The 23,735-nt window shown below is 41.5% G+C and overlaps 2 protein-coding genes and 1 long non-coding RNA gene across 8 annotated transcripts in view; 1 reads left to right on the top strand and 2 right to left on the bottom strand.

Moving 5' to 3' along the window:
- ATMIN (ATM interactor) overlaps window positions 1-600 on the bottom strand; it is a 28,690-nt gene extending 28,090 nt beyond the window's left edge. For 2 of the 3 annotated variants that reach the window (XM_070262090.1, XM_023637370.2), the window contains exon 1: window positions 224-600. In XM_070262090.1, coding sequence (XP_070118191.1) covers window positions 224-550 — 327 coding nt within the window. In that variant the 5' untranslated portion in view covers window positions 551-600. The remainder of the gene's footprint in view (window positions 1-223) is intronic. The other variant, XM_023637367.2, reaches the window with a different exon arrangement.
- Window positions 531-18,223, top strand: LOC111772801 (uncharacterized). Its single transcript, XR_002806859.2, has 3 exons — window positions 531-843; window positions 14,212-14,311; window positions 17,644-18,223. It is a non-coding gene; the product is annotated as an uncharacterized lncRNA (long non-coding RNA).
- CENPN (centromere protein N) overlaps window positions 3,233-23,735 on the bottom strand; it is a 25,508-nt gene continuing 5,005 nt past the window's right edge. For 2 of the 4 annotated variants that reach the window (XM_001501920.5, XM_005608445.4), the window contains exons 3-11: window positions 22,571-22,616; window positions 17,958-18,017; window positions 17,581-17,657; window positions 11,303-11,479; window positions 9,094-9,195; window positions 7,742-7,805; window positions 6,660-6,772; window positions 4,152-4,278; window positions 3,233-3,901 (exon numbers count right to left, since the gene is read on the bottom strand). In XM_001501920.5, the coding sequence (XP_001501970.2) occupies window positions 3,819-3,901; window positions 4,152-4,278; window positions 6,660-6,772; window positions 7,742-7,805; window positions 9,094-9,195; window positions 11,303-11,479; window positions 17,581-17,657; window positions 17,958-18,017; window positions 22,571-22,616 (849 nt within the window). In that variant the 3' untranslated portion in view covers window positions 3,233-3,818. The remainder of the gene's footprint in view (window positions 3,902-4,151; window positions 4,279-6,659; window positions 6,773-7,741; window positions 7,806-9,093; window positions 9,196-11,302; window positions 11,480-17,580; window positions 17,658-17,957; window positions 18,018-22,570; window positions 22,617-23,735) is intronic. The other 2 variants (XM_070262094.1, XM_014738424.3) reach the window with 1 other exon arrangement.

The following is a 23,735-nucleotide window of genomic DNA, read 5'->3' as shown; positions in this document are numbered from 1 at the left end:
TCCTACGACGCCGCTGCAGGACGAGGGACGCGCGTGTGCGACGCCGGCGGGCTTCGGCCGGTCCCGCCTGACAGCCGCGCCGCGGACCCCGTGCTCTCGGCGACTGCGCCTGGACACGCGCCGGCCCCGCAGTCCCCGGCCGGCGACCCCCTGCGGCCCGGCCCGTGTCCTCGGAAGCCGCGCCGAGGCGGCCGGGGCTGGACGCGGCGCCGCGCGGGCTCACCTGCAGGCGGTGGCTCTTGACCAGGTGCATGTTGAGCGCGGGGCTGTTGGGCAGGATCTTGCCGCAGCCGCGCACGGTGCACAGGATGTTGGTGCGCACGGCCCGCGACAGCTCGCTCACCGACGGCTGGATCAGCTCCCGGGCCGGCGCCGCCGCCCCCGCCGCCGGCTGCCCGGCCGCTGCGGGCCGCGGCCGGCTGCCCCTCAGCCGGCCCGGGGGCCCCCACGGGCCCGAGGCGGCGGCGGCTCCCCTCGCGGCCGCCGGGACGGCCGGGACACCCGAGGCCAGAGCCGCGGGCCCCGCCGCCGCCGCCTCAGAGGCCGCCATGGCTCCCGCACGGCAGCCGGGCCGAGCTCGCAGGTCCCGCCTCCCGCCGCAGCCACTTCCGGCAGGGGGCGGGGCCGCCCGGCTCATTAGCATCCGGCGGCGCCCGGACGGCCGCGGCGCCCCCTGGCGGCCGTGGAGGGCGCGACTGCGGGAGCCGCCGCCAGTGAGGCAGCCGGGTTGCAAAACTTCACGTGGCTTCCTGCCAACAGGCAGAAGGCGCTGGTCCAGCCATCCGATCCATTCTTCGCCTTCCTAGGAACTTGACCTCGGACAATTATTGGATAGAAAAAAAGGTAATGCGTTTAGGAACTTTACTTCCCAAAGGTTAGAAACAACCCAGATGTTCGGCAGCAGGAGAGGCGATGGTATGTTAATACGGTTATGGTTTGTTGAGGGCTTACCATGTGCTAGACACCAGGGAACATGCTTTTCATTGACTATCTCATTTTGTCCTCGAAACACCTGTAGCGGGCATGTACTATAAGTTTCCCCCCATTTCGTGGAGAAGTACGTAACTAGTCCGAGGTCACATTGTACAAATGATTGTTACAATCGACGGTTAATCATTTTAGGGAGGCTGGATTACTCGCCTGTATTTTAACGCTGAAATTCAATTACTATATGGGAGACAGTATATCTCAGGGCAGGGTTCCAAAACCTAAGAACCCAGAGGAACTAGGTAGGTGATGTAAATAGAGGAGGGGGACCAGGAGTAGACAAATGGGTGAGGACTGCAGCAAAATGGGAGCTACAGCCTTTGTTTAAAGGGGGCGGCTGCCGCTCATCTTTAGTATCACTAGATTTACTTCCTAAGATTTTTATGAAAACTTCCAAATTTTATATATTTGCAGCTGTATTAGTTTTCCATCGCTGCGATAACAAATTACCACAAACTTCAGTGACTTAAAACAACACAGGCTTGTTATCTTACAGTTCTAGAGGCCAGAAGTCTGAAATGAGTCTACTGGGCTAAGATCGAGGGGTCGGTGGGGCTGCATTTCTCCTGGAGGCTCCATGGAAGAATATGTGTACTTGCCTTTTCCAGCTTTTAGAGGCCGCCTGCATTTCTTGGCTCATGGCCCCTTCCTCCATCTTCAAAGTCAGTAACGGTGAGCTGAGTCTTTGTTGCTTCACTCTGATTTCTTCAGTAGTCACATGTTCCTCTGCTCTCTTCTATTCCTCTTCTACTTTTGAGGACCCTTGTGATTACACTGGGTCCATTCAGGAAATCTAGGATAATCTTCCCATCTTCAAAGTCCCTGTGCCTTGTCAGGTCACATATTTACAGATCCCAGCGTTTCCGATGTGGACATCTTTGAAGAGGGGGGCCATTATTATGCCCACCACAGGAACGAATTCTGATTTAAAAAGTGCTGTTGGCCAAAAAACCCCCCAACACCCACATCTCTGTGTGGGATAGATAGCATCCTCAGGCTATTGTTTCTTTCCGCATGGTGTCTAAGAGTGCAGGCTCTGGAGTTCAACTGCCTGGGGTTAATGTGGGCTCAGCCACTTACTAGCCTCCGCTTTGTTATTTACTTCAGTAGAATAAGACTAGGAATGCTGCCTGCCTTATAGGATTGTTATGAAAATAAGATAATGCATTTAAAATACTTAGCACATAGTGCCTGTCACATAGTAAGTGCTCAGTAAATGTTGGCCATTATTCATTTTTGGAGACCCTACCTAATGTGCAGTAAATTCCTTTGGCTGTAGAGGTCCCTGGATCTGCATTTACTGCTCCATCTGTTCCCAAGGCTGCATTTGAATGCAGTCTGTGTCTCTGAACCATCAAGCACATAACAGATGAGAATTCCATGTATTCTGATTTCCTTAAGCAGGAGCCTGTCTGGGAGGGCCGCAGAATGCAGCCTCAAGTGACGCCTCTATAGCCTGGATTATACGATTAGTGTCTTTCTCCTTCAGGGTCCAGTTGCACATCCCTGCCTAGCACCAGGGAGGGCTGTGAGCCTGTGAGGAACCATCCTGGGGATCTGCAGGGCCTCTGCGCAGACCTAACACAGGCATTCAGGCACCAGGCAGAAACCCCTACCGTGTGTGTGCGCACACAGGGACAGACGTTCTAAGCCACGACTATGGTCTACAAGGAAATCAGCACTATTCAGCCCGTGCAGACCCAGTGACTTGCTCTGAGATCACTGAAGTGTCTATACCATTTGCTAAGTAAATCTGAAAACATATTTTTCACATAAGATACCTTCAATCTGTAGACAATACCATTACATTGTAAAGCACTGTTTAGTCCTTTTTTTTTCTGATTCCTTATATATCTGTATATTAAGCCTCTTTTTGATTTTCATCAAAAGTACCTGATGTACCACTTTTTAAATATCTTCATTCACAATTGCTGTTTTCTTCTCTGCTTTGGCCACTGGCTAACTCCACTCCAAATTTTCAATCTTCCTCTAGCAGCTGGAGAGGCACTCGTACGTGCTTACATGGTGATCTTATCCCTAGCTTTATTCTGTCCTCATATTCTTTTTTGTTCTCTCATTTTCCCAGACTTCCTCACCTTTTAATTTTATCATAATTGTGACATACGGTTTTATAATTCCAAATTCTTTGTGGAATGAGATAAGGACTAGATTTTTAAATGTTATTATAAAAGGATATGCTATTTAGTGATGATCATTGAAGGATTTTCATCAAGAGTAACTGATGTACCAGTTTTTAAATATCTTTATTCACAAATTAGTATAATATTGGTCAGTTTGAATGCTATACATATGATAAAACAGACTATGAAAAATATCATATTTATAACAAAGCCATTATTTTATAAAACTGAATCATCTGATATGCTACTTCCTGCAATAATAACTTAATGGACCCAGCTGTACCCTCTGGATGGACCAATTTTATGATTCTCCTAGAAAGTTTTGAGTTGGGTGTAGTTTCTTGGTGCTTCTTTCCGTGATCCAAGGCTTAAGAGAAAATCCCTGGGGACCAGCAATTGGAACCAGACCTCTCCAGGATCAAGGAGAGACAGGAATGAGAAAAAGGACATCCTGTCACATCTTACAGACCCACAACTGCTATGCTTTGCAGGATATGGGGGAGAGGGGACACACTGTGGACGAGGAAAGAATCAGTCCCAAAAAATTACATTGAACATTTCTAAAATGTCAATATTAAGGATTAATTTCTAAAACACAAGTTTATAGACAGAAGCTATTCAGCTAGCCATTAACTGAATGTGTATGCAATATAGTGAAGGAGCTGCTATGCTTACAAAACCACATACATCTTATTTATCTCTAATTTTAAAATAATTCATTCCCTTGTTGGGTATGCAAGTGAGCAGCGGAGAAAGTGGTGCATCTGCAATACCTGAAATTAAAAAGAGAGAAAAGAAAATGAAAATAATCACAGGGGCAAAGACGTGAGTCAGTTTAAAAACGGCCAACCTTAGAGGGTAGATCATGGACCCCCATTACGTGCGGAAGCAGAATATGCAAAACAGGGCAAGATGACATAGCAGACGGAGCCCCGAGAAAGCTCAGAGGTAATTAGTCAGCAAGGAGAGGATCGAATATAGTATGTTCATTCTTATAGCTTGGAAAGTAAGCTGACTACTCACCAGCTGGTGCTAAGGCTTTCAATGCTTCCAGAAGATGCGGGCTAGAGAACTTTATTAGGCACCGGAGGGGTTCTTCTCTCTCAGCCAAGATGCCCCCATTTAAGTCACTTTTGAATTTTGTTTCAAGCTGTCAACAAATATATTTATAAATGGCTTTTATATATAACAGTTGGAATGGCAAAATATAATGAAATCAGATTACTCATTTCATTAATTCTTGTTATCAAGAAATATAGGGAATAATGGGGCGGGACCCATTAATTTGCTAACTGTAAACATAGACGGCAATCAGTAGATTAAACGGTATCACACAAAAAATGCCTAGTGTACACAGTGCCTGACACAGAGGAGACCTCGCATGTCAGTTCCACCCTCAGGTGCCCTTCACAGTTTGCATTCTTGACAGAAAATTAGCGCTATTTTCTGTAATTCGTCATTTCAATGTAAAAATGTTGTGTCTTTTGAGTCACTATCATGATTTCTTTTTAACTTCTTATGGAAGATTTCAAAAATATACAAAAGAGTGCACCTACGATATGACTGACAAATAATAATGTACAACTGAAATTTCACAAGGTTATAAACTATCATAATGTCAATAAAAAATAAAATAGAAAAACAAATATACAAAGAAAGGAGCACAGTGTAATGAGTCCCCATGTGCACATCACCCAGCAGAAACAATTACCAACTCGCGGCCAGTCTTCTTTCCTGTTACCCCACCTCTCATTACCTACTGCCCACCCCCACTGGATTATTTTGAAACAAATCCAAGACACCATAGTATTCCATCTGTGAATATTTCAATAAGTATCTAAAACAGACCTAAAAAGGACTCTTTTTAAAAACTTCACCTCCTTGCCACTACCAAACCTAAAAAAATAACAATTCCTTAATATCACCAAAGATCCAAGTGCTACTACTGCAGTAGGTACCTAATTTCAAATTTTTTTACTTAAAGTGATCCTTAAAATTTAGAGGCAGAATGCTGAAATATTTAGAGGGTGATTATTGTCTACAACTAACTCAAATGGTTCAGAATAAACAGAGAAAGAAAGAAAGCAAATGCGGCAAAATGTTAACAACTGGTGAACTGAAGTGAAGGGGAAATGGATGTTCATTGTAATATTCTTGTAAGCTTTCTGAAGGTTTGACATTTTTCAAAATAGGTAAGGTAGGGAAAAATTTGTAGCAGGTATGAGTCAACATGCACCGTGACTTACAGAAAAGAGCTATTCTAAGATGTGTGTAAAGGGAAGGCTTGTGGATTAACCTCACGTGTGCTCGATCAGTGGTTCTCTAACTTCAGTGTGCAGAATTAGGGAGAGGGCTTGTTAAAACAGAGGGCCCAGTCCCACCTCCTGAGTTCCTGATCCAGGAGGACTAGGGTGGGGCCAACAATCTGGATTTCTTACCCATTCCCTGCTTGTGATGACACTCCAGGGACTAGAGAACCAGTATCCTAGAGTATGAGCTGTTTAAAGGAACTCGAACTCGCAAAACCTGCCATTCAGGGGACCCAACTGGAAAGGTGTCAGTCAGCTATTCTCACTAAAACCAATCAAACCAAACAGGGTGGGGCGTGGGCAGCAGATCAATGGCAGATTTAAGGTGTGGCCCATAGCTGTAGGGTGACAAAGCAGAATTTTACTGGAGGGTGTGGGGAAGGAGGGTGTTATGAGTGTAAGCATGAGTATTAGATTAGAGTGATCATGATATACACCTTAAATTCTTTTAGTGGTGGCAGTGGGCTTGCCGCTGACCTGGCCTTCCTGGTGGGCAGTGGCAAACTCCTGGAATGAGCTAGGTTAGCAGTTCTGACTAGGCTACTAGTTTTCTCCATATGATGCCAACTGGGCTATGTAATGATTTATTTATTCATTCTTTTATTCAACAAGTATTTATGAGCACCAGCTACATGAAAGTATTGTTCCAGGTGTGGATGGGTTAGAAAGATATAACCTACATTTTTTTTTCCTCAAAAGTACAGATCACAGCCAGTTATACATAACTGCAGTAATATGTATGATGAAATGAAAAGGCAAATTCAGGGGCTGGCCCAGTGGCGCAGCGGTTAAGTTTGCACGTTCCACTTCTCGGCGGCCCGGGGTTAGCTGGTTCGGATCCCGGGTGCGGACATGGCACCGCTTGGCACGATATGCTGTGGTAGGCGTCCCACGTATAAAGTACAGGAAGATGGGCACAATGTTAGCTCAGGGCCAGGCTTCCTCAGCAAAAAGAGGAGGACTGGCAGTAGTTAGCTCAGGGCTAATCTTCCTCAAAAAAAAAAAAAGAAAAAGAAAAGGCAAATTCAAAATTTCCAGAAGTCTCCTTCACTAACAGAGGAACTTACTAAATACGATAAAAAAGTCTATTTTAACTCATAAATTATACAAAATTAAGGTGATAAATGAAAAAGAAACAGTTATAACTGTTTTCCACTTAAGGTTTTTGTTTTTTTAAAAAAATACTGATAACCTGTAGTTCATGTTTATAGCAACATCCCACCTTATATTGTGCAAATTCTAGTCTTGGTTGAGGATAGTATCCAAAAGTTTCTTGAGTCACTCTTTGGACTCTCTCTTTTTCTATTCTGTTTTCATGGATGATCCTTGAATCCACTATAGATGGAAGATTTCAAAAGAAACAGCTGTTAGGAATATATTTCATCCATAAAGTATCCTCCTTTCATTCTTAACCTTTCAACTTGCTTGTATAATTTATGTTTACTGTTTCTTCTCTTGATTGTAATAATTTCTTATTGTAGAGAGTTGGAAAGTACAGGCTGATAAAAAAGGAAATAAAAATCACCCATAATTCTACCACACTAGGATGAGCACTATTAACATTTTAATATGTTTCTGTCTAGTCCTTTTTTTAGTTAATAAGAAGATATGTATTTTTAAAACTAGGATTATAAAATACACACAATTTTGTATGCTGCTTTCTTTATTTAACATGAAATCAACAGCAGTTCCTATGCCATTGGAAAGTCACAAAAATGTTTAGTTCCTAAGGGCTGCACCATTTCATTTTAGTGCCAAATCACTGCTAAGAGACAGGAAAATTTTCATTTTTATAAATTTATATTGTGCTCCACCACCTTTCTGAACTTTCTGATCCACTTTAGTACTTTCATACTCTACTCTCTTGGGTTTTCTAGGGAGAGAATGGTGTCATCTGTGAGTAGTAACACAGTTGCAATTCCCAGCTGTGTGACTTTGCCTTGCAAGTTACTAAATCTCTCTGAAACCCAGCTTCCTGATGAATACAGCTTATTAATGGGATACTGGGAAGATTAAGAAAATAATACATATAAACACTCTAGTATGGTGCTTGGCACAAAAGAAATGCTCAATGACTATTAGCTAATTTTTGTTTTTGTTGTTATTGTTACATGGCGTGCTAGCAAATTCTAAAAGAGACCTATGGTAGCTTAGCTTCTCCAACAGAAATTTAATTTTCAGTTTTTCTGAAAGCAATAAATAGTTTTAAATCAGGATCTTAGTACATAAATGTTTTACTAAGTGACAGAACTCTAAAAAGGAATGTACTTCCAAATTTCAGTTTTTACGTTGAAACATACGTACTATTTATGTCTAGCCCAAGGCTTCTTTCTTGTAGAGGTGTAGTAGAGTTGTGAGTTTCAAAGGTCTAGAGAAAAAAAAAAAAGAAAAAAATGAGTATTTTCCTAATTTTAACATCTTGAAGTATAGATATTGTTTTGAGTACATAAAGGTATGTCAAATCTTATCTTTATTTTTTCCAACAAAAAGAGATTTGAGGCCATATCCAGGCTGAGTTGAGCATTTCTCCTAGAGCAGGATATGGGCATAGCAGGCTGGGGCCAACAACACGGCTGTTTTGTTTGAGGAGCTCTGTACTTTGTTAACATAAAAACCGGATCTGGAAGGAGTACAGGTGGTGAGTGCAAAAGCTAGAGGAGGCAAAGGCAGCATTCGCAACGTGATCGTTTCAGCTTTATAGCTCTGTCTTCATAACCGTAAAAACTCACTGAGACTCCTTTTGGAAGAATAACTTTCCTACTGTAAGTCTCAATCTCTCAAACCACTTCTCTCGCTTTCCCCCACTAAAGCCATTGTTTTACAATTAAATGTCTGACAACGTGAATTCTCCTAGGAAGGCAACTGTCATTAGCACACAGTGGCACCAATTTGGTGGGAGGGTGGTGGGAAAGAGGGAGGGGCTGCTAGGGAAGAAAATCATTATCTCACTTCTTAATGTTAGATTTTTCTTCCTTAAAGAGTGGCTTGCAGAGAGCCATCACTGCTTTCTACTTAGAACAGTAAGTAGAAAAAAATCTGTAAGTATAACATATCTAAGGGCTCAAAGATGTACACACAGCATTAACAATCCACCTACAGGCGTCTGAGCATATACGCATACAGATGCCATGCAGAGGGAAAAAACCCGAACCTGAGTGAGGCCAGATCCCTTCTTATCGTTAAAGGGAAACAATGCATTCAAATGATTTTAACCAATGAACAAACGGTGGGACTTAAACCAGCGCTTTCTTCTTTACTTCTGACCCCTGTATCACCTGCTTGACTGATAGGACAAAAAGTTAATACTACTTTTCTCTTGCACAATAGAATAATATAATGAGCTTCAAAAGACAGTGTTGAGTTACTCTAAAGAGAAAAGAAATTCTAATTAGAATGGCTGATTCGGAAATGGGGATCTATAACATAGAATCCAGTGACTAATGAGCAGTATAAAACAATACAATTATAAAAAGATGACAGTGAGAACTTATTGTTTCCTTTCACCTTAACTAATCGAAAGCTCTCTCCACTTCAGTCATATCTGAAGTGCTCTCCTTTTGCTGGAGGCGGACTTTCCCACCTGCTCAGCAGCTTCTAACTCATGTGTGAAAGAGAAAATGGAAACTTAAGTTAAAGAGAGTCACTGACCGGCTCACCTGATTATACTGTTTAAAAACAATAGCCTTAAGAGAGTCCAGATATCGGCTTCTGAGGTCCATTTTCATAATCTGATGGTGTTTGCTAGCAATTGTCAGTGCCTTGAAATGAAAATTAGAGTGACTATTAGGGTTAGCGTCCCTGTGTTTATAATATTTGTCAAAGTAATATGCAGGAGCTGCAGTGAACAGTTTCCACTCAAGAGTGAAAAGAAGCCAAAAAATTTCAATCTCATGACCTGTTATTAACCTTAGAAAACAAAAAAGTGGCTAATGGCATTAAGATTCTCATAAATGCAGAGGCAGGCCCCGTGGCCGAGTGGTTAAGTTCGCGCACTCCACTTTGGCGGCCCAGGGTTTCATAAGTTTGGATCCTGGGCACGGACATGGCACCGCTCATCAGGCCATGCTGAGGCGGCGTCCCACATAGCACAACCAGAGACACTCACAGCTAGAATATACAACTATGTACTGGGGGGCTTTAGGGAGAAGAAAAAAAAAGAAGATTGGCAACAGTTGTTAGCTCAGGTGCCAATCTAAAAAGAAAGAAAAGATTCTCATAAATGTAAAGTCTTTTGTACCATGTTTACAAAAGTGATCCTGTTTAAAGTTAGGAATTATAATAAATTAAGTTCAGACTTAGGAATAAACAATGAATATTCAAAATGTTACTGTTTTAGAGTATCAGTCAGCTATTACTACAGTGACACTGCCACACAAAAATGCAAATATGTATGCTTTAGGACAGATACTGAAGAGAAAACTGCATATTAAATGCAATTTATAAAAGCTTTCCATCATCTGAGGGAACACATTAGGAAACTGAAACAGAATTAATAAAATAAGATATATACCTGGAGCTAGAGGGTAGAAGTAAGTTTCCCGTAAGACACACAACGGAAAAGAACATTAGCTTTTGGGGTGACATTTAAACTAGTTGTGGCAGGGTGGACTCACCTAGCTGTAAGTGGATGAACGACTGCTATGTATTATGAAGGAAGAGACCCCAAGGGTAAAGAAGTTGAATTAAGTGTTAAAGGGAAATAGAATCCAGCAGCAGTAGAAATCTTTCTGCCATTTCAGTAAACAGTCAAGGAATTTAAATGACAAGCAAGTCTGCCCACTGGGATCCTATGGCTCGTTGCATCCACAACCCTGGAGTGAGTGGTGCCTCACTTAGCAACAGAGATGCTGGAGCCAGGACGGCGGAGACGCTCACCTACAACCAGCTGAAGTGCTAGCTCTGGAACCAACATGAGGTGCCACTGTAGTTGTGAATGTTAACTGATGGTAGAAGCAGCAGTAGTCGCCAGGCCAGTTTAGGGATGGCTTATTGTGGGGGAAAGATGCCAGGAAGCCTTTGATACCAAAGGCAGAACCATAAAGAGAAGCAGACTCTGAAGAGAGGCTCCTTCTTATGTTAGAGCAGTTTTCTTATGTACAGAATGTGGGGAAAATGGTTACAAACAAAAACAACGTTCATTGATAGGCAAACTGTGCAGTCATGAAAAAGCAGTGAGGTATATTCATATGTAACCACAGGGAAATGTTCTGTTAAATTAGAAAAGCAAATTGTAGACATTATGTACCACTCTGGTTTTATAATAAAACATCTTCTGAAAAGAAATAGCAAAACTGTCCACAGTAGCTATTTTGGGGGAATGAGACTGGAAAAAGGGGTAATGAAGTTTTAAAAGATTGTTTCTCGGGGCCAGCCCTGTGGCCAAGTGGTTAAGTTCGCGCGCTCCGCTGCAGGCAGCCCAGTGTTTCGTTGGTTCGAAACCTGGGTGCGGACATGGCACCACTCATCCAGCCACGCTGAGGCGGCATCCCACATGCCACAACTAGAAGGACCCACAACTAAGAACATACAACTATGTACTGGGGGGCTTTGGGGAGAAAAAGGAAAAAAAATTAAAAAATAAAAATCTCTAAAAAAAAAGATTGTTTCTCTTTAAAGCCTTCTGTGTTGAATTTACATTAAGCATGCAATGTTTCTAGAGTAAAAGACATTAGCAAAGAGCTCCAAACCAGTGCTTATGTCACGTGCCCACCTGCAATACAGTAATACTTCTTGCTTCTTATTTTAGGAGATCAAGAGTTACATGTGGTATTTTATGTCAGATGCTTACTGAGCAGTTTAAACCTACACACATCTTTTGAGATAAGGATAATAAAATACTATAGCTTATAGTAATTGATTCCATACCTGACCCAGAAGGGGTATATTGCTCCTCAGCTGGGAGGAAGAAGTGAAGGCATATGGAGTCTGGGAATAATATACCACGTAAACAGGTCTGTACTGGTTTGGCTTTCTATACTGTGATCCCCAGGCAATTCGAATCCATACGGCATTCTCCTCAGCGTCTCTGAAGCTGATTGTCACCTTATTAAAAGAAGATTTAAGTTTCCTAATTAAAATTTCATTGTGGTCCCAATGATAGGTGCTTTTTAGGAGTGATGGATGTCACTATCATCTTGCACACAGGCTAAGATCTGGCAGCAGTCTTTTCTCCTACTTTTCATTACAGTGTTTTGGGAATCTTCGGTGAAATATTTTTGTGGTGGTTTTGTAGAGACACATATATGCCTTGCAAAGTCTTCTAGAAGAAAAAACATTTAAAAACCTACAGTCAGGGTTTTTCCAATAATTTCTTAGGCTTGTCCTGAAAAACTATATTCTTCCGTCTATAAGAGTTTATGAAGTAAGGCAGCCTTGCAAATGATACCTGTTTTATAATGAAGCCTTTTCATTATAAAAAGAATTTCACTATTCAATGAGTTAGCATGTACTATAAAGTTTATTAGTAAGATTTCTATGTAGTAATGGGCTTAAAATACGCTAATCCTAATGCTTTTATACATTTAGCTTAGATGCTAAAAACTACTCTAAAGGAAAGTTATATGGCAAGAATATAGGAAATGCTCCTTGGTTTCCATTTCACGGATAAAAGATAGACCTTTCTAAGCCTTTAAATATAAATGCCAGTTGGTCTGGAATTTTATAGCCCCCTCCTGGATTGTTAGCTCCCCCGTGCTTCAGCCTCCCCTTGGAGCTGAGACCTGGGAAGGAGGCACCAGAGACGGGTACACTTGGCTGGTCCATGTCTCTTTATTTCCTCCCTCTTGTATCTGACTCCAGGAAAAGCAGGCTGTTACGTGGCTGCTGGCATTAGCAACCAAGGCAGTTACTTTGACTCTGCCACTCTTTATCTGGCTGATTTCCAAACTCCCTCAGTGCATCAGACAAGGAACTCTCCCCAGGCTGGGGCGTGGAGGGCGCAGAGCTGTCTGACCTCCCCCTGAGTGAGCAGCATAGTGTTTGGCCCCGACAGGCACGCAGTGGACCTCTGCTGACTTGAATGGAAGAGGACAGGGTCTTATCCTGAATAGCCTCTGCATCACGTTACAAAAGGAAAAATGCCTGTATAAATCAAGACTGAATGCAGTATACAGAGGGCTCATTTTTACTAGAGGGAGCAAACTGGTAGCACTCAAGACATTTGGGTAGTCTCTCTAGTCTAGAATGACGACAATTTAGGTGAGGCCTCCTGCAGAGTTGAAAGACCTCTGTGGCCTCCTGAACTGAATGCGCAGTCAAGTGTACATGTCTAAGCGTACACTTGTCTGGAGAGATGTGCTGTATCACTTATCAAAATTGTCACACAGATCTACAATCCAAAAAGGTGAAAAATCAGTGGGCATAGGGCCAGCCCGGTGGCACAGCAGTTAAGTCCGCACATTCAGCTTTGGTGGCCCGGGGTTCGCCGGTTGGGATTCTGGGTGTGGACCTACGCACCGCTTGTCAAGCCATGCTGTGGTAGGCGTCACACATATAAAGTAGAGGAAGATGGGCACGGATCTTAGCTCAGGGCCAGTCTTCCTCAGCAAAAAGACGAGGATTGGTAGCAGATATTAGCTCAGGGCTAATCTTCCTCAAAAAACAAAATAAAACAAATCAGTGGGCAAAGAAAAGGATGTCCACAGAGTCAGTGTAATCCTGGCCCAGATGGCTTTCAGATGTTCCATTTCACATTCTTGGAGTAAAGAAGGTACACAGATACCTGAAGAGGTAGGGCCCAAATATAGACCTTCATTATTTTCCAAAGAAACAATCTCAGTAGATATCACCCTGCAATAGCAGGGATAAAGCATTTGTCACAGAGGATAGCTCAGATTAATATTGCTCAAGTTTAACCAGGTGACCAAGGGTCCTAAGTGGTTTGGCTAAGCTGGGACCATACTGCTGGCCAGGGTACCCTCTAATGGCTATAAACTGTCAATAACTGGCCACAACCCATAAGCCACTGAACATGTTAGAAAAAAGTTTAGTATTAAGAATCAAATGAAACTTACAACACATAGAATTGCCACATATTTAACTACATTAATATTTTTAGCACAGACCATCATTATACCACATGATATACAAGCATGAAAAAGGAGAGTAAATGTACTCCCTTTTTACAATTGAAACATAATTTCAGTTTGTCTCCTCTTTCTTTGTAAATTTTCCAAGAATATTGTATCTTGAATAGTTTTACCTGGTAAGATATGCAGTTAATCCCCCCCCCCCACACACACACAGGCACGCACACGCACACACACACTCAAAGGCTCTGGATGGGCTCTTCTGAACCACTGGCTCCACTCATCACTCTCCAGGTGTCTTCCCTGTGCCCCCTCACACAACCTTCTCTACTCAGTTGGTTCAAGGGCAGGAGTTCTTAACCTGAAAACCTTGGTGAGAATTCAGGGCATCTATGTACTTGGTGGGGGAAAAATTACATCTTTATTTGTACTAATTTCTGATTTAAATTTAGCATCTCCTTCAGTTGCGAAGGTAGGGAACAAAATAGTATAATTTTAGGACCTGCTACTCTGTTGTCCCTAGAAATCCCAACTATCTTATCACATTACAATTGTTGCACATGCCTCAAAAATATTATTTATACCCATCACTACTTTGAAACTGGCTATTTTTAGACCCATTAAGATTATTTGTGTTAATAAAGAAGCATATGTATCAGTATATCACAATTTAATATTTTAATACCTTAATAGCTGTATTTTAATAAAACTGGCTTCCCTTGTAATTCTATATATTCTCTTTTATAGCATTTGAAAACATTCTTCTGAGAAGTGGTCCCTAAGCTTCACTAATGGTCAAAGAGTCCTTGGCACAAAAAAGGTTAAGACATCTGTCCTAGAGGAACAGGTGAGTTACTCTTCACTCCTGGGCACCAGGAGACTCCACTTGGCAGGACAGCACCATCGTCAGCCTTTTGGAAAGCGGGGTTATCCAGTCGCTAGTTAAGTTATGAGGAGGAAAGTGAAGACAAGGAAAGTCCTCAGTCAGTTGAGAACAGGTGTCAGGACGTGTGGGTCAGCTGGGAGCTGGGGACAAGGGACAGAGAAGACACAGGAGCTCCACCTGTTCATCCTCCTCATTTAAAACCTACAGCGGACACGGCACGTCTCTCTAGCTGGCCTTTCAAACAGGACGGATGTGGCCAATAAAAAAGCTCCTTTGTTCCTCTAGCCTCCCCTGCTAGACTGCCTGAAGTTCCTTCAGGAGGCAAAAGCTTTTGGAACATGGCAATAATAACATGGGAAGAAATCTAACAGCCGAAATACACGGGCATTAAAAGAGAAGGAAATAGGAGTGTTTCAGACTCTTCTCCTTCAACGGTGGGGGAAGGGGGCGTGGGGTTCAGAGAACAGAAGTTCCTGGTGCCTAAAAGAGGGACAGGAAAGACCATCAAGCGGGAAGAGGGCACTGAGAGGGAAGGACACGGACAAACTCTGAACTGGAGGCGAGAGAGCAGCTCTCTAGGTTTCTCGTTTTGGGTGCAGTTGGGTGGGACCATTGCCACAAGTGTTGCTCGAGATGAGTTAGGCAGTCATGTTCAGCTTCATAAAAAGGCTGGTTCTAGAAGAGTCCAGACCATATATCCACAACACTTATGGAGAGCCAGCCAGGGATTCTGTGCCAATGAGGCTGTTTGTTTTAAAAAAAAGCAGCTGCATGTGCCATACTCACAGTCCAGACGGACTCTCTTTTAATCTCTACAAAGTTCATAATTTCATGGTAAGAATATTTTTGAAATAATATAATCAAAAATAATTACTTAGGAACAAGGTAGAAAAAAGTGCATATTCATGAAAGAGAAAAAAAAGTAGAGACATGCCTTCTCTTGGCTAGAATTCTGTGAATTAATTTATAAATTAAATGGACCCCCAATCAAAATGCTGATTTTGTTTTGTTTTATAAACCTGACAAATTGATTCTAAGGTTCATCTGGAAGAACAGTCAGGACATTTTTGATAAAGAAGAGTAACTGGGGGAGGGGCAGGGTATTAAAACATTGTAAAAACGACAGCGATTAAAGGAACGGGGAGTTTGCAAAGGATGTGCCCGATTCACTTACTCCCCACCATTTTTTGAGCGCTCGCCTGTGTCAGTGGGGAGTAGGATGGTCAGAGCACTGCTCTCAAGGAGCCTGGCAGTTAAACTAGAAAATGAGACGAGTATGTTGACAGGAACACAGGACAGGGGGACAACCACTCCAGGGGTTCAGGGAAGCACCCTCCGAGGGAGCACTCTTTAAGTGGAGGTCAGGAGGATGGGGAGGAATGAGCTGTGCAAAGGCCAGGTGGTGGAGGTTGTTCCCAGGGGACGGAACAGCCTATGGCAAGTTTAAGAACTCACAGAAGTTTAATTCAGTTTGGCTGGAGTGTAGAGTGCAGGTGAAGACACGCAGGAGGCAGGCAGTGGATCCAGGAGGGCATGAGAAGAAACAGATCACTGAGTAGAATATAGACTCTTAAATGTATGAATGAATGGGAAGAATCCAATGATGTTAATTAAACCAGTGGAAAAAGATGAATTAATCAACCAATGGTGTTGGGACAACTCATTAGCTTCTGAAAGAGGAATGATACTCTATCCTCCCTCCTTTAAGGTACTCCTACTTCCCTCCCTTGTCCCACCAAAGTCAAGTCCCGTGGCCTAAGCTCATTGGAGGAGGGCTGAGTGCAGAACCTTGTGGGCTGCTCCAGTAAAGGGCAGAAGCAAAGGAAAAGAATTAGTCGGAGACAATAGGATGGGCAGAAGACAACGAGAAGAGAGAGATTCAGGAACAAGCGGGTTCGACTGGCAATTGTCTGAGTATGACCTTCCTGAGCACAAGAAATGGACGGTCAACATATATAACCTACAGTACCAAGAAACTGTGACTGGCTCCTGTCTGCAGGCCAGCCGTCCTCCCGATGCCAAAACTCAGTCAGGCAGTTACCTCATTACCTCAGTGGTTGCTGGCAGAACTACTCTGGGGACCTCCCTTGGCCCTGGAGGAACAGACTAGAATAGGTGTCCTCTGCAGGCCACTGCTCTCACTCAGGCTAAGTCAGTGCCCCTGCCAGAGAAAGGTGAAGCAGGGTGGTGAAGAGGGGCCAGCACCACTGTGCCAGCGGGACTCTCTCCACACAAGGGACATGTCAGGAGCAAGAAACACATATCTTCCTCTAACAGTCTTGTGGTAGAAAGAACAGAGCTTGAGGATGAGCATGGGGGAATGGATGTACTTTTACTGGGACTTCAGCATGTTTACAAGCAGTAGAGTAGGATCAGTAGAGGAAGGGATTAAGAATGTGAAAGAGAATAGAGAAAAAGAAAGCAGGTAGGCCCTCAGAGGATGTAGGAGATGGATTCAAAGCACACGTGGAAGGGTGATTATACAGGAGATGAGAGAAATGCTCAGTGACAAGTGGATAAACACTATGACAGAAGTTATGGACAAAGGATGACATAGGGAGATGGAAAGACAGTTCGAGGGGTTTTTGTATGAAGAAAGAGGGAACACCACTGTTTTAGAGAGGGCGGCCATAGCATGGTGACTGTGACAGATTTTGGGGCATGTCTCTGTATGCAAGGAGGACTGAAGCAGATAAGGTGGGACGAGACTGAAGTAGGGGAGGCTGTTAAAAAAATGATCTCCTCAGCCTACAATAAGATATTGAGGTGGTGCTTTTGGAAATGGAATGGCAGTAGAAGATTCTGTGGGTGTTCTCGAGCTGCACTGACCAACGCCGTAGCCACTAGCCACCTGTGGCTATTTAACTAAAATTTATCACAGTTAAGTAAGATTAACATTTTAGTTCCTCAGTCATGCTAGCCACAATTCAAGTGCTCGGTGGCCACATGTGGCTACCAGCTAGTGTAGTGGACCACACAAAAATAGAACATTTCCATCATTAGAGTTCTGTTGGCTGGTGCTTCTTAAGCATTTGGTCCCAAACTGAGAAGTGAGGGGAGATGAAAGTTTTTACCATAAGTAGAGTTTGTCTTTGATATCGAATAGAGTAGTATGGAATATTACTAATTGAAATCCTTACAGATAAAGAAAACAAGGTAGTAGCAAATTTTAAGTGCATACATACCATGAAATAGAATTTCATGGAAATTCAGATAAACTGTATTCTTACATTTTTTAATGCTCTCTGAAGAATTTTCTTAAATGATCTTTTGAATTGTTCCATATCAAAAAGGTCAATGTCTTCACCTGTCAAAGTGAAAAGAAAAATCAAGAAAAATCAAGGGAGCTACAACGTCTTCAATAAATACATCGCAAAGACCCTGAAGGCCAGCATTTTGGGTAACCTCAAAGAGCAAAAATGATCAAATCACGCAAATGCTGCTGGTACCTCCGACACAGCATCACCAAATATATTTCTCATTTTCCCATATATGAGTAATAATCACCTCATATTGAAAGAGAAGAGATTTAAGAGGAACATACTATTAATTTTGAAATTGCCAAAATATCAAATACAAATGTTCAGTTTAAAATGGAAAACATTACCTGGTTCTCTGCTCATCCGAAAAACATCCCAAACCTTCTGGTGCCGATGAAATTGAGTATCTGAGAGAGGGAGGAAGAGCTTATTACTATTATACCACAGAACTCTCAAGTAACATGCTTACAAATACATATTTTTAATAATATGAAAGTGGAGAAAATAACAATAATTTACAGATCAGGTTATACAGATTTTTATTCAAAATATAAATTTTATGTGTATTAAATTTACTCTAGACAAATAAAACAAGTCATAAAGAATTACTCCATCTACGTAGTAGGGATGTAGCATTTATTCTTAGTCAGCCCAGTTACTCTCCTTCCGTACCGTCTACTCCACAGGATGCCGCATTTCCCAGCGTGCCAGGGGGCGTGTGCTCTGTGTAACCGGCATTTGCACTGGCTGTTTCTTTGTCTGGAGCATTCTTCTCCTGGCCTGTTGCACACCTCATTCCCATCTCGACTAAAATGCCACCTACGCAGAGTGGCCTACCCTGATGACCTGATGCAAATCGATCCCCCATCCCGCCCTGCTTTAGTTTCCTTCACAGCACTTATCACTACCTGACATGACATCGTACATTCAGATGTTCATTTGTGTGCTGCTTGTCTCCCCAGGTAGAATCCCACAGAATGCAGGACTTAGTCTTGTTCACTGTTGTATTCCCAGCACCTAGCCAAGGCTGGCATTAAACAAGCACTCTGTATACATTTGATGAATGAATGAATGAATGATACAGAAGACATCCTTCAGGAGTTACAAATGTAAGAGTATCTTGGAGTAAAAATGGGCTTAGGAAGTTATCCAGTTCAATCCCACCACGTTATCATCCTGGCTTTACTCTGACCTCTGTCTGTCTGCACTGACTTCCACCTGCATGTCTGTGGCTTTGGACCTAGGACCAAGGTGTTCTGCACCCCATAAAGAGGGGCTGGTGGCCCCAACACTCAAGGCCACCTATTGGCTGTGCTTTTTGTACTTATTACTTTTCTTGTCCTTCCTTCAGTTTATTGTCGGTTTTTTTTTTTTTGGTGCCTTGGTGTCCCTGTCTCTCCCCACCCCACTTATGGCAATGACCTGACAATTCTTTTTTTTTTAATTTTTATTGCAGTAACATTGGTTTATAACATTATATAAATTTCAAGTGTAATGTCATATTTCAGTTTCTGTGTAGATTACATCATGTTCACCACCCAAGTCTAATTGCCATCCATCACCATACACAAGTGCCCTTCTACCCCTTTTGCACTTCCCCCCTGCACCCTGGTAACCACCAATCTATTCTGTGTCTATGTGGTTTTCTTTTTTTAATCCTCGACATATGAGTAAAATCATATGATATTTGGCTTTCTCCATTTAACTTATTTTGCTTAACATAATGCCCTCAAGGTCCATCACTGTTGTCACAAATGGCAAGATTTCAACTTTTTATGGTTGAGTAGTATTCCATTGTAGCATTCCATTCCATATATATAGTATTCCATATATATATATTCCATATATATAGCATTCCATATATATAGTATATATACATATATATATATATGCCACATCTTTATCCATTCATCTGTTGATGGGCACTTACGTTGTTTCCAAGTCTTGGCTATTGTAAATAATGCTACAGTGAACATAGGGGTGGATATATCTTTTCGAATTAGTGTTTTCTTGTTCTTTGGATAAATACCCAGAAGTGGCATAGCTGGATAATATGGCAGTTCTCTTCTTAATTTTTTGAGAAATCTCCATACTCTTTTCTGTAGTGGCTGCACTAGTTCACATTCCCACTAGCAGTGTAGAGGGTTCCCTTTTCTCCACATCCTCTCCTACACTTGTTATTTCTTGTCTTTTTAATAATAGGCATTCTGATGGGCACAAGGTGTTATCTCATTATAGTTTTGATTTGCATTTCCCTAATAATTAATCATGTTGAACATCTTTTCATGTTCCTGTATATCTTCTTTGGAAAAATGTCTGTGCAGATCCTCTGCCCACTTTTTAACTGAGTTTTTTGTTGTTGTTGAGTTGTATGAGTTCTTTATATATTTTGGATATTAACCCCTTATTGGATATATGGTTTGCATATATCTTCTCCCAGTTGTTAGGTTGTCTTTTCGTTTTGTTGATGGCTTCCTTTGCTGTGTAGAAGCTTTTTATTTTGATAATTCCATTTGTTTATTTTTTCTTTTGTTTCCCTTGCCTGGTCAGACATGGTATTCAAAAATATACTGCTAAGACCAATGTCAAAGAGCATACTGCCTGTGTTTTCTTCTAGGACTTTTATGGTTTCAGGTCTTACATTCAAGTCTTTAATCCATTTTGAGTTAATTTTTGTGTATGGTGAAAGATAACAGTCTACTTTCATTCTCTTGCATGTGGCTGTCAAGTTTTCCCAGCACCATCTATTGAAGAGACTTATCTTCTCCATTGTATGCTCTTAGCTTCCTTGTCAAAAATTAGCTGTCCATAGGTGTGTGGGTTTATTTCTGGGCTGTTGATTCTGTTCCATTGATCTGTGTGTCTTTTTTTTTGTGGCAGTTCAATGCCATTTTGATTACTATAGTTTTGCTGTATATTTTGAAATCAGGGAGTGTGATACCTTCAGCTTTGGTCTTTCTTCTCAGGATTGTTTTGGCCATTCAGGGTCTTTTGTTTTTCCATAAAAATTTTAGGATTCTTCATTCTATTTCTGTGAAAAATGTGATTGGGACTTTGATAAGGATTGCACTGAATCTGTAGATTGCTTTATGAAGTATGGACATTTTAACTATGTTAATTCTTCCAATCCATCAGCACAGGATATCTTTCCATTTCTTTTTGTCTTCTTCAATTTCTTTCGACAACGTTTTATAGTTTTCAGTGTATAGATCTTTTACCTCTTTGGTTAAATTTACTCCTAGGTATTTTATCTGTTTTGTTGTGATTGTAAATGGGATTGTACTCTTGATTTCTTTTTCTGCTACTTAATTGTTAAGTGTATAGAAATGCAAGTGATTTTTGTATGTTGGTTTTGTATCCTACAACTTTACTGTATTAGTTTATTATCTCTAACAGTGTTTTGTGGATTCTTTAGGGTTTTCTATATATAGAATCATGTCATCTGCAAATAGTGACAGTTTTACTTCTTCCTTTCCAATTTGGATCCCTTTTATTTCCTTCTCTTGACTGATTGCTCTGGCTAGGACTTCCAATACTATGTTAAATAACAGTGGTAAAAGTGGGTATCCTGTCTTCTTCTTAGAGGGATGGCTTTCAGTTTTTCACCTTTGAATGATGCTGGCTGTGGGTTTGTCATATGTGGCCTTTATTATGTTGAGGTATATTCTATACCCATTTTGTTCAGAATTTTTATCATAAATGAATGCTCTATCTTGTCAAATGCCATCTCTGCATCTATTGAGAGGATCACGTGATTTTTATTCTTCATTTTGTTAATGTGGTATATCATGTTGATTGATTTGTGTATGTTGAATCATCCTTGCACCCCTTGAATAAATCCCACTTGATCATGGTGTATGATCTTTTTACTCTATTATTGTATTTGATTTGCTAATATTTTGTTGAGGATTTTTGCATCTATGTTCATTAGTGATATTGGCCTGTAAGTCTTTGTATTATTAGTAAAGTAAAATTTGTAAGTGGTATCCATTGTAATTTCTCCTCTTTCATTTCTGATTTTATTTGAGGCTTCTCTCTTTTTTTCTTGGTGAGTCTAGCTAAAGGTTTGTCAACTTTGTTTATCTTTTCAAAGAACCAATGGCCTGACAATTCTTGATTATCTAGTTTTGTCTAAAATAGGTATAATCAGGTACAATGTGATGCCTGCCCAAGAGACAGCATCCAGAGGATTTTTGTTTCTTTCTGGTATTTTCTTCCTTGGTTCTGTGTTTCAGAGTTGAGATGGCCCGCTAGTTGATCTCTGAATAAGGTTGTTATAATAATAATGGAAATTAAAATTTTTTGTTGTTAATGGTTCTATTAAACATCATGTAAAAGTTCATGGTAAATGACAAGGACTTAAATACAAATGAAGACATTTCCTCAAATAGAACCCATCCTAGACTAATTCATTATCTTTGAGATAAACTTGTCCACCTCTAGTGTTCTCTATCTTAGCAAGGGGCTCTACTTTCCTTCTAGTTGCACATGCAGACCCCGGAGCAATGCGTGTCCCTCCCAGCGAGTCCCCTCTTGATCACACCATATGTAAGTCCAGTCAGTTTTAATCCTTACATTCCTTACAGGCTGCACTGTAATAAGAACAAATTCTCAGAAATATATTTTCAAATTCTTTACTAATAATACAAAGCCTAACAAATATTTCCTATGTGCTTATTATATGCCAGTTACTGTGCTAAGAGCCCTTCAAGCATTATCTTAGTTAACCCTCACAATGATCCTGTGCAGTAGGTGCTGTTATTATCTCCATTTCACTTAGGAAGAGTCTGAGGCTTAGAAAAGGAGACGCGACTTGGGAAAGGACACAAGACTGGTAAGTGACAGAGCTGGGATTTGAAACCAGGTCAACTTGACTCTAGAATCTGAGTCCTTACATGCAAAATTGCCTCTCTGATGAAACTGGATTGGTTAAGTGTAAATACAAATCACCGAAACTTACAAACGATGTCTAAAATGGCTGCGTCATTGAGACTGGCTCGCTTCTTCTGAAAGAGAAGATAAAAGATTTAATAAACATGGCGATAAGCTTGGTTCTACCCCATTTACAGCACATTTTAGGATTGTTTAGAACAGACTATGAGCACCCTCTCAGTTACTGACCACCTGTCTCCAATCTACGCTCTCCTGTTAGGTAACAAATAGATCGTCTGACTCACGTCTCCGCACGGACACTCACACCTGTTCTTCCACAGTCTACTCCTCAATGATTACTTTTAACGTTTTTTGTTGTTGAAGTAACATTGCTATATAACATTATATATTTTCAGGTGTACATCATATTTCGACTTCTGTATAGACTACACTGTGTTCACCACCAAAAGTCTAGTTGCCGCTCATCACCATATACATGTGCCCCTTTATCTCTTTCGCCCTCCCCCAACCCCCGTCCCCTCTGGTAACCACCAATCTGTTCTCTATAACTTGTTTTGTTTTGTTTTCTGCTTTTTCTCCCCAAATCCCCCCAGTCCATAGTTGTATATTTTAGTTGTGGGTCCTTCTAGTTGTGGTATGTGGGACACTGCCTCAGTGTGGCCTGATGAGTGGTGCCATGTCTGCATCCAGGATCCGAACCAGTAAAACCCTGGGCTGCCAAGGCGGAGCGTGCAAACTTAACCACTCAGCCACAGGGCCAGCCCCTTGTTTTGTTTTTTAATCAACTGTATGCTTCTAGACTTCCTCGACACCAGGGTTTTGCAACCAGGCACTACTGACATTTTGAGTCAGATAATTCTATGTTGTGGAGGGCTGTCCTAGGATGTTTAGGAGCATTCCCGGCCTCTACAGTGGAAGTCAGTAGCACCCTACTCCCACAGTTTTAACAACTGAAAATGTCTCCAGATGTTGTGTCCTCTGGGACACCAAATTATCCTAGCTGACAGCCACTGCTCTATACATGTACACTTACGTATGCATATTGTATAGTTTGTTTCAAAGTTGTACACAAAGGTCTAGTTTGTTCTTTTTAATGGCTAAAGAATATTTTGTTGTGTGGTGGATATATCATTATTTATCTAATCTCCTATATATAATTGTTTCCAATTTTTTTTGGTGAGGAAGATTGGCCCTGAGCTAACATCTGTTGCCAGTCTTCCTCTATTTTATAT

The sequence above is a fragment of the Equus caballus genome, chromosome 3 (assembly GCF_041296265.1).
Source record: "Equus caballus isolate H_3958 breed thoroughbred chromosome 3, TB-T2T, whole genome shotgun sequence".
Taxonomy (NCBI): domain Eukaryota; kingdom Metazoa; phylum Chordata; class Mammalia; order Perissodactyla; family Equidae; genus Equus; species Equus caballus.
Note: the sequence above shows the minus strand (reverse complement) of the source record. Positions and strands in the feature narration are given on the sequence as shown.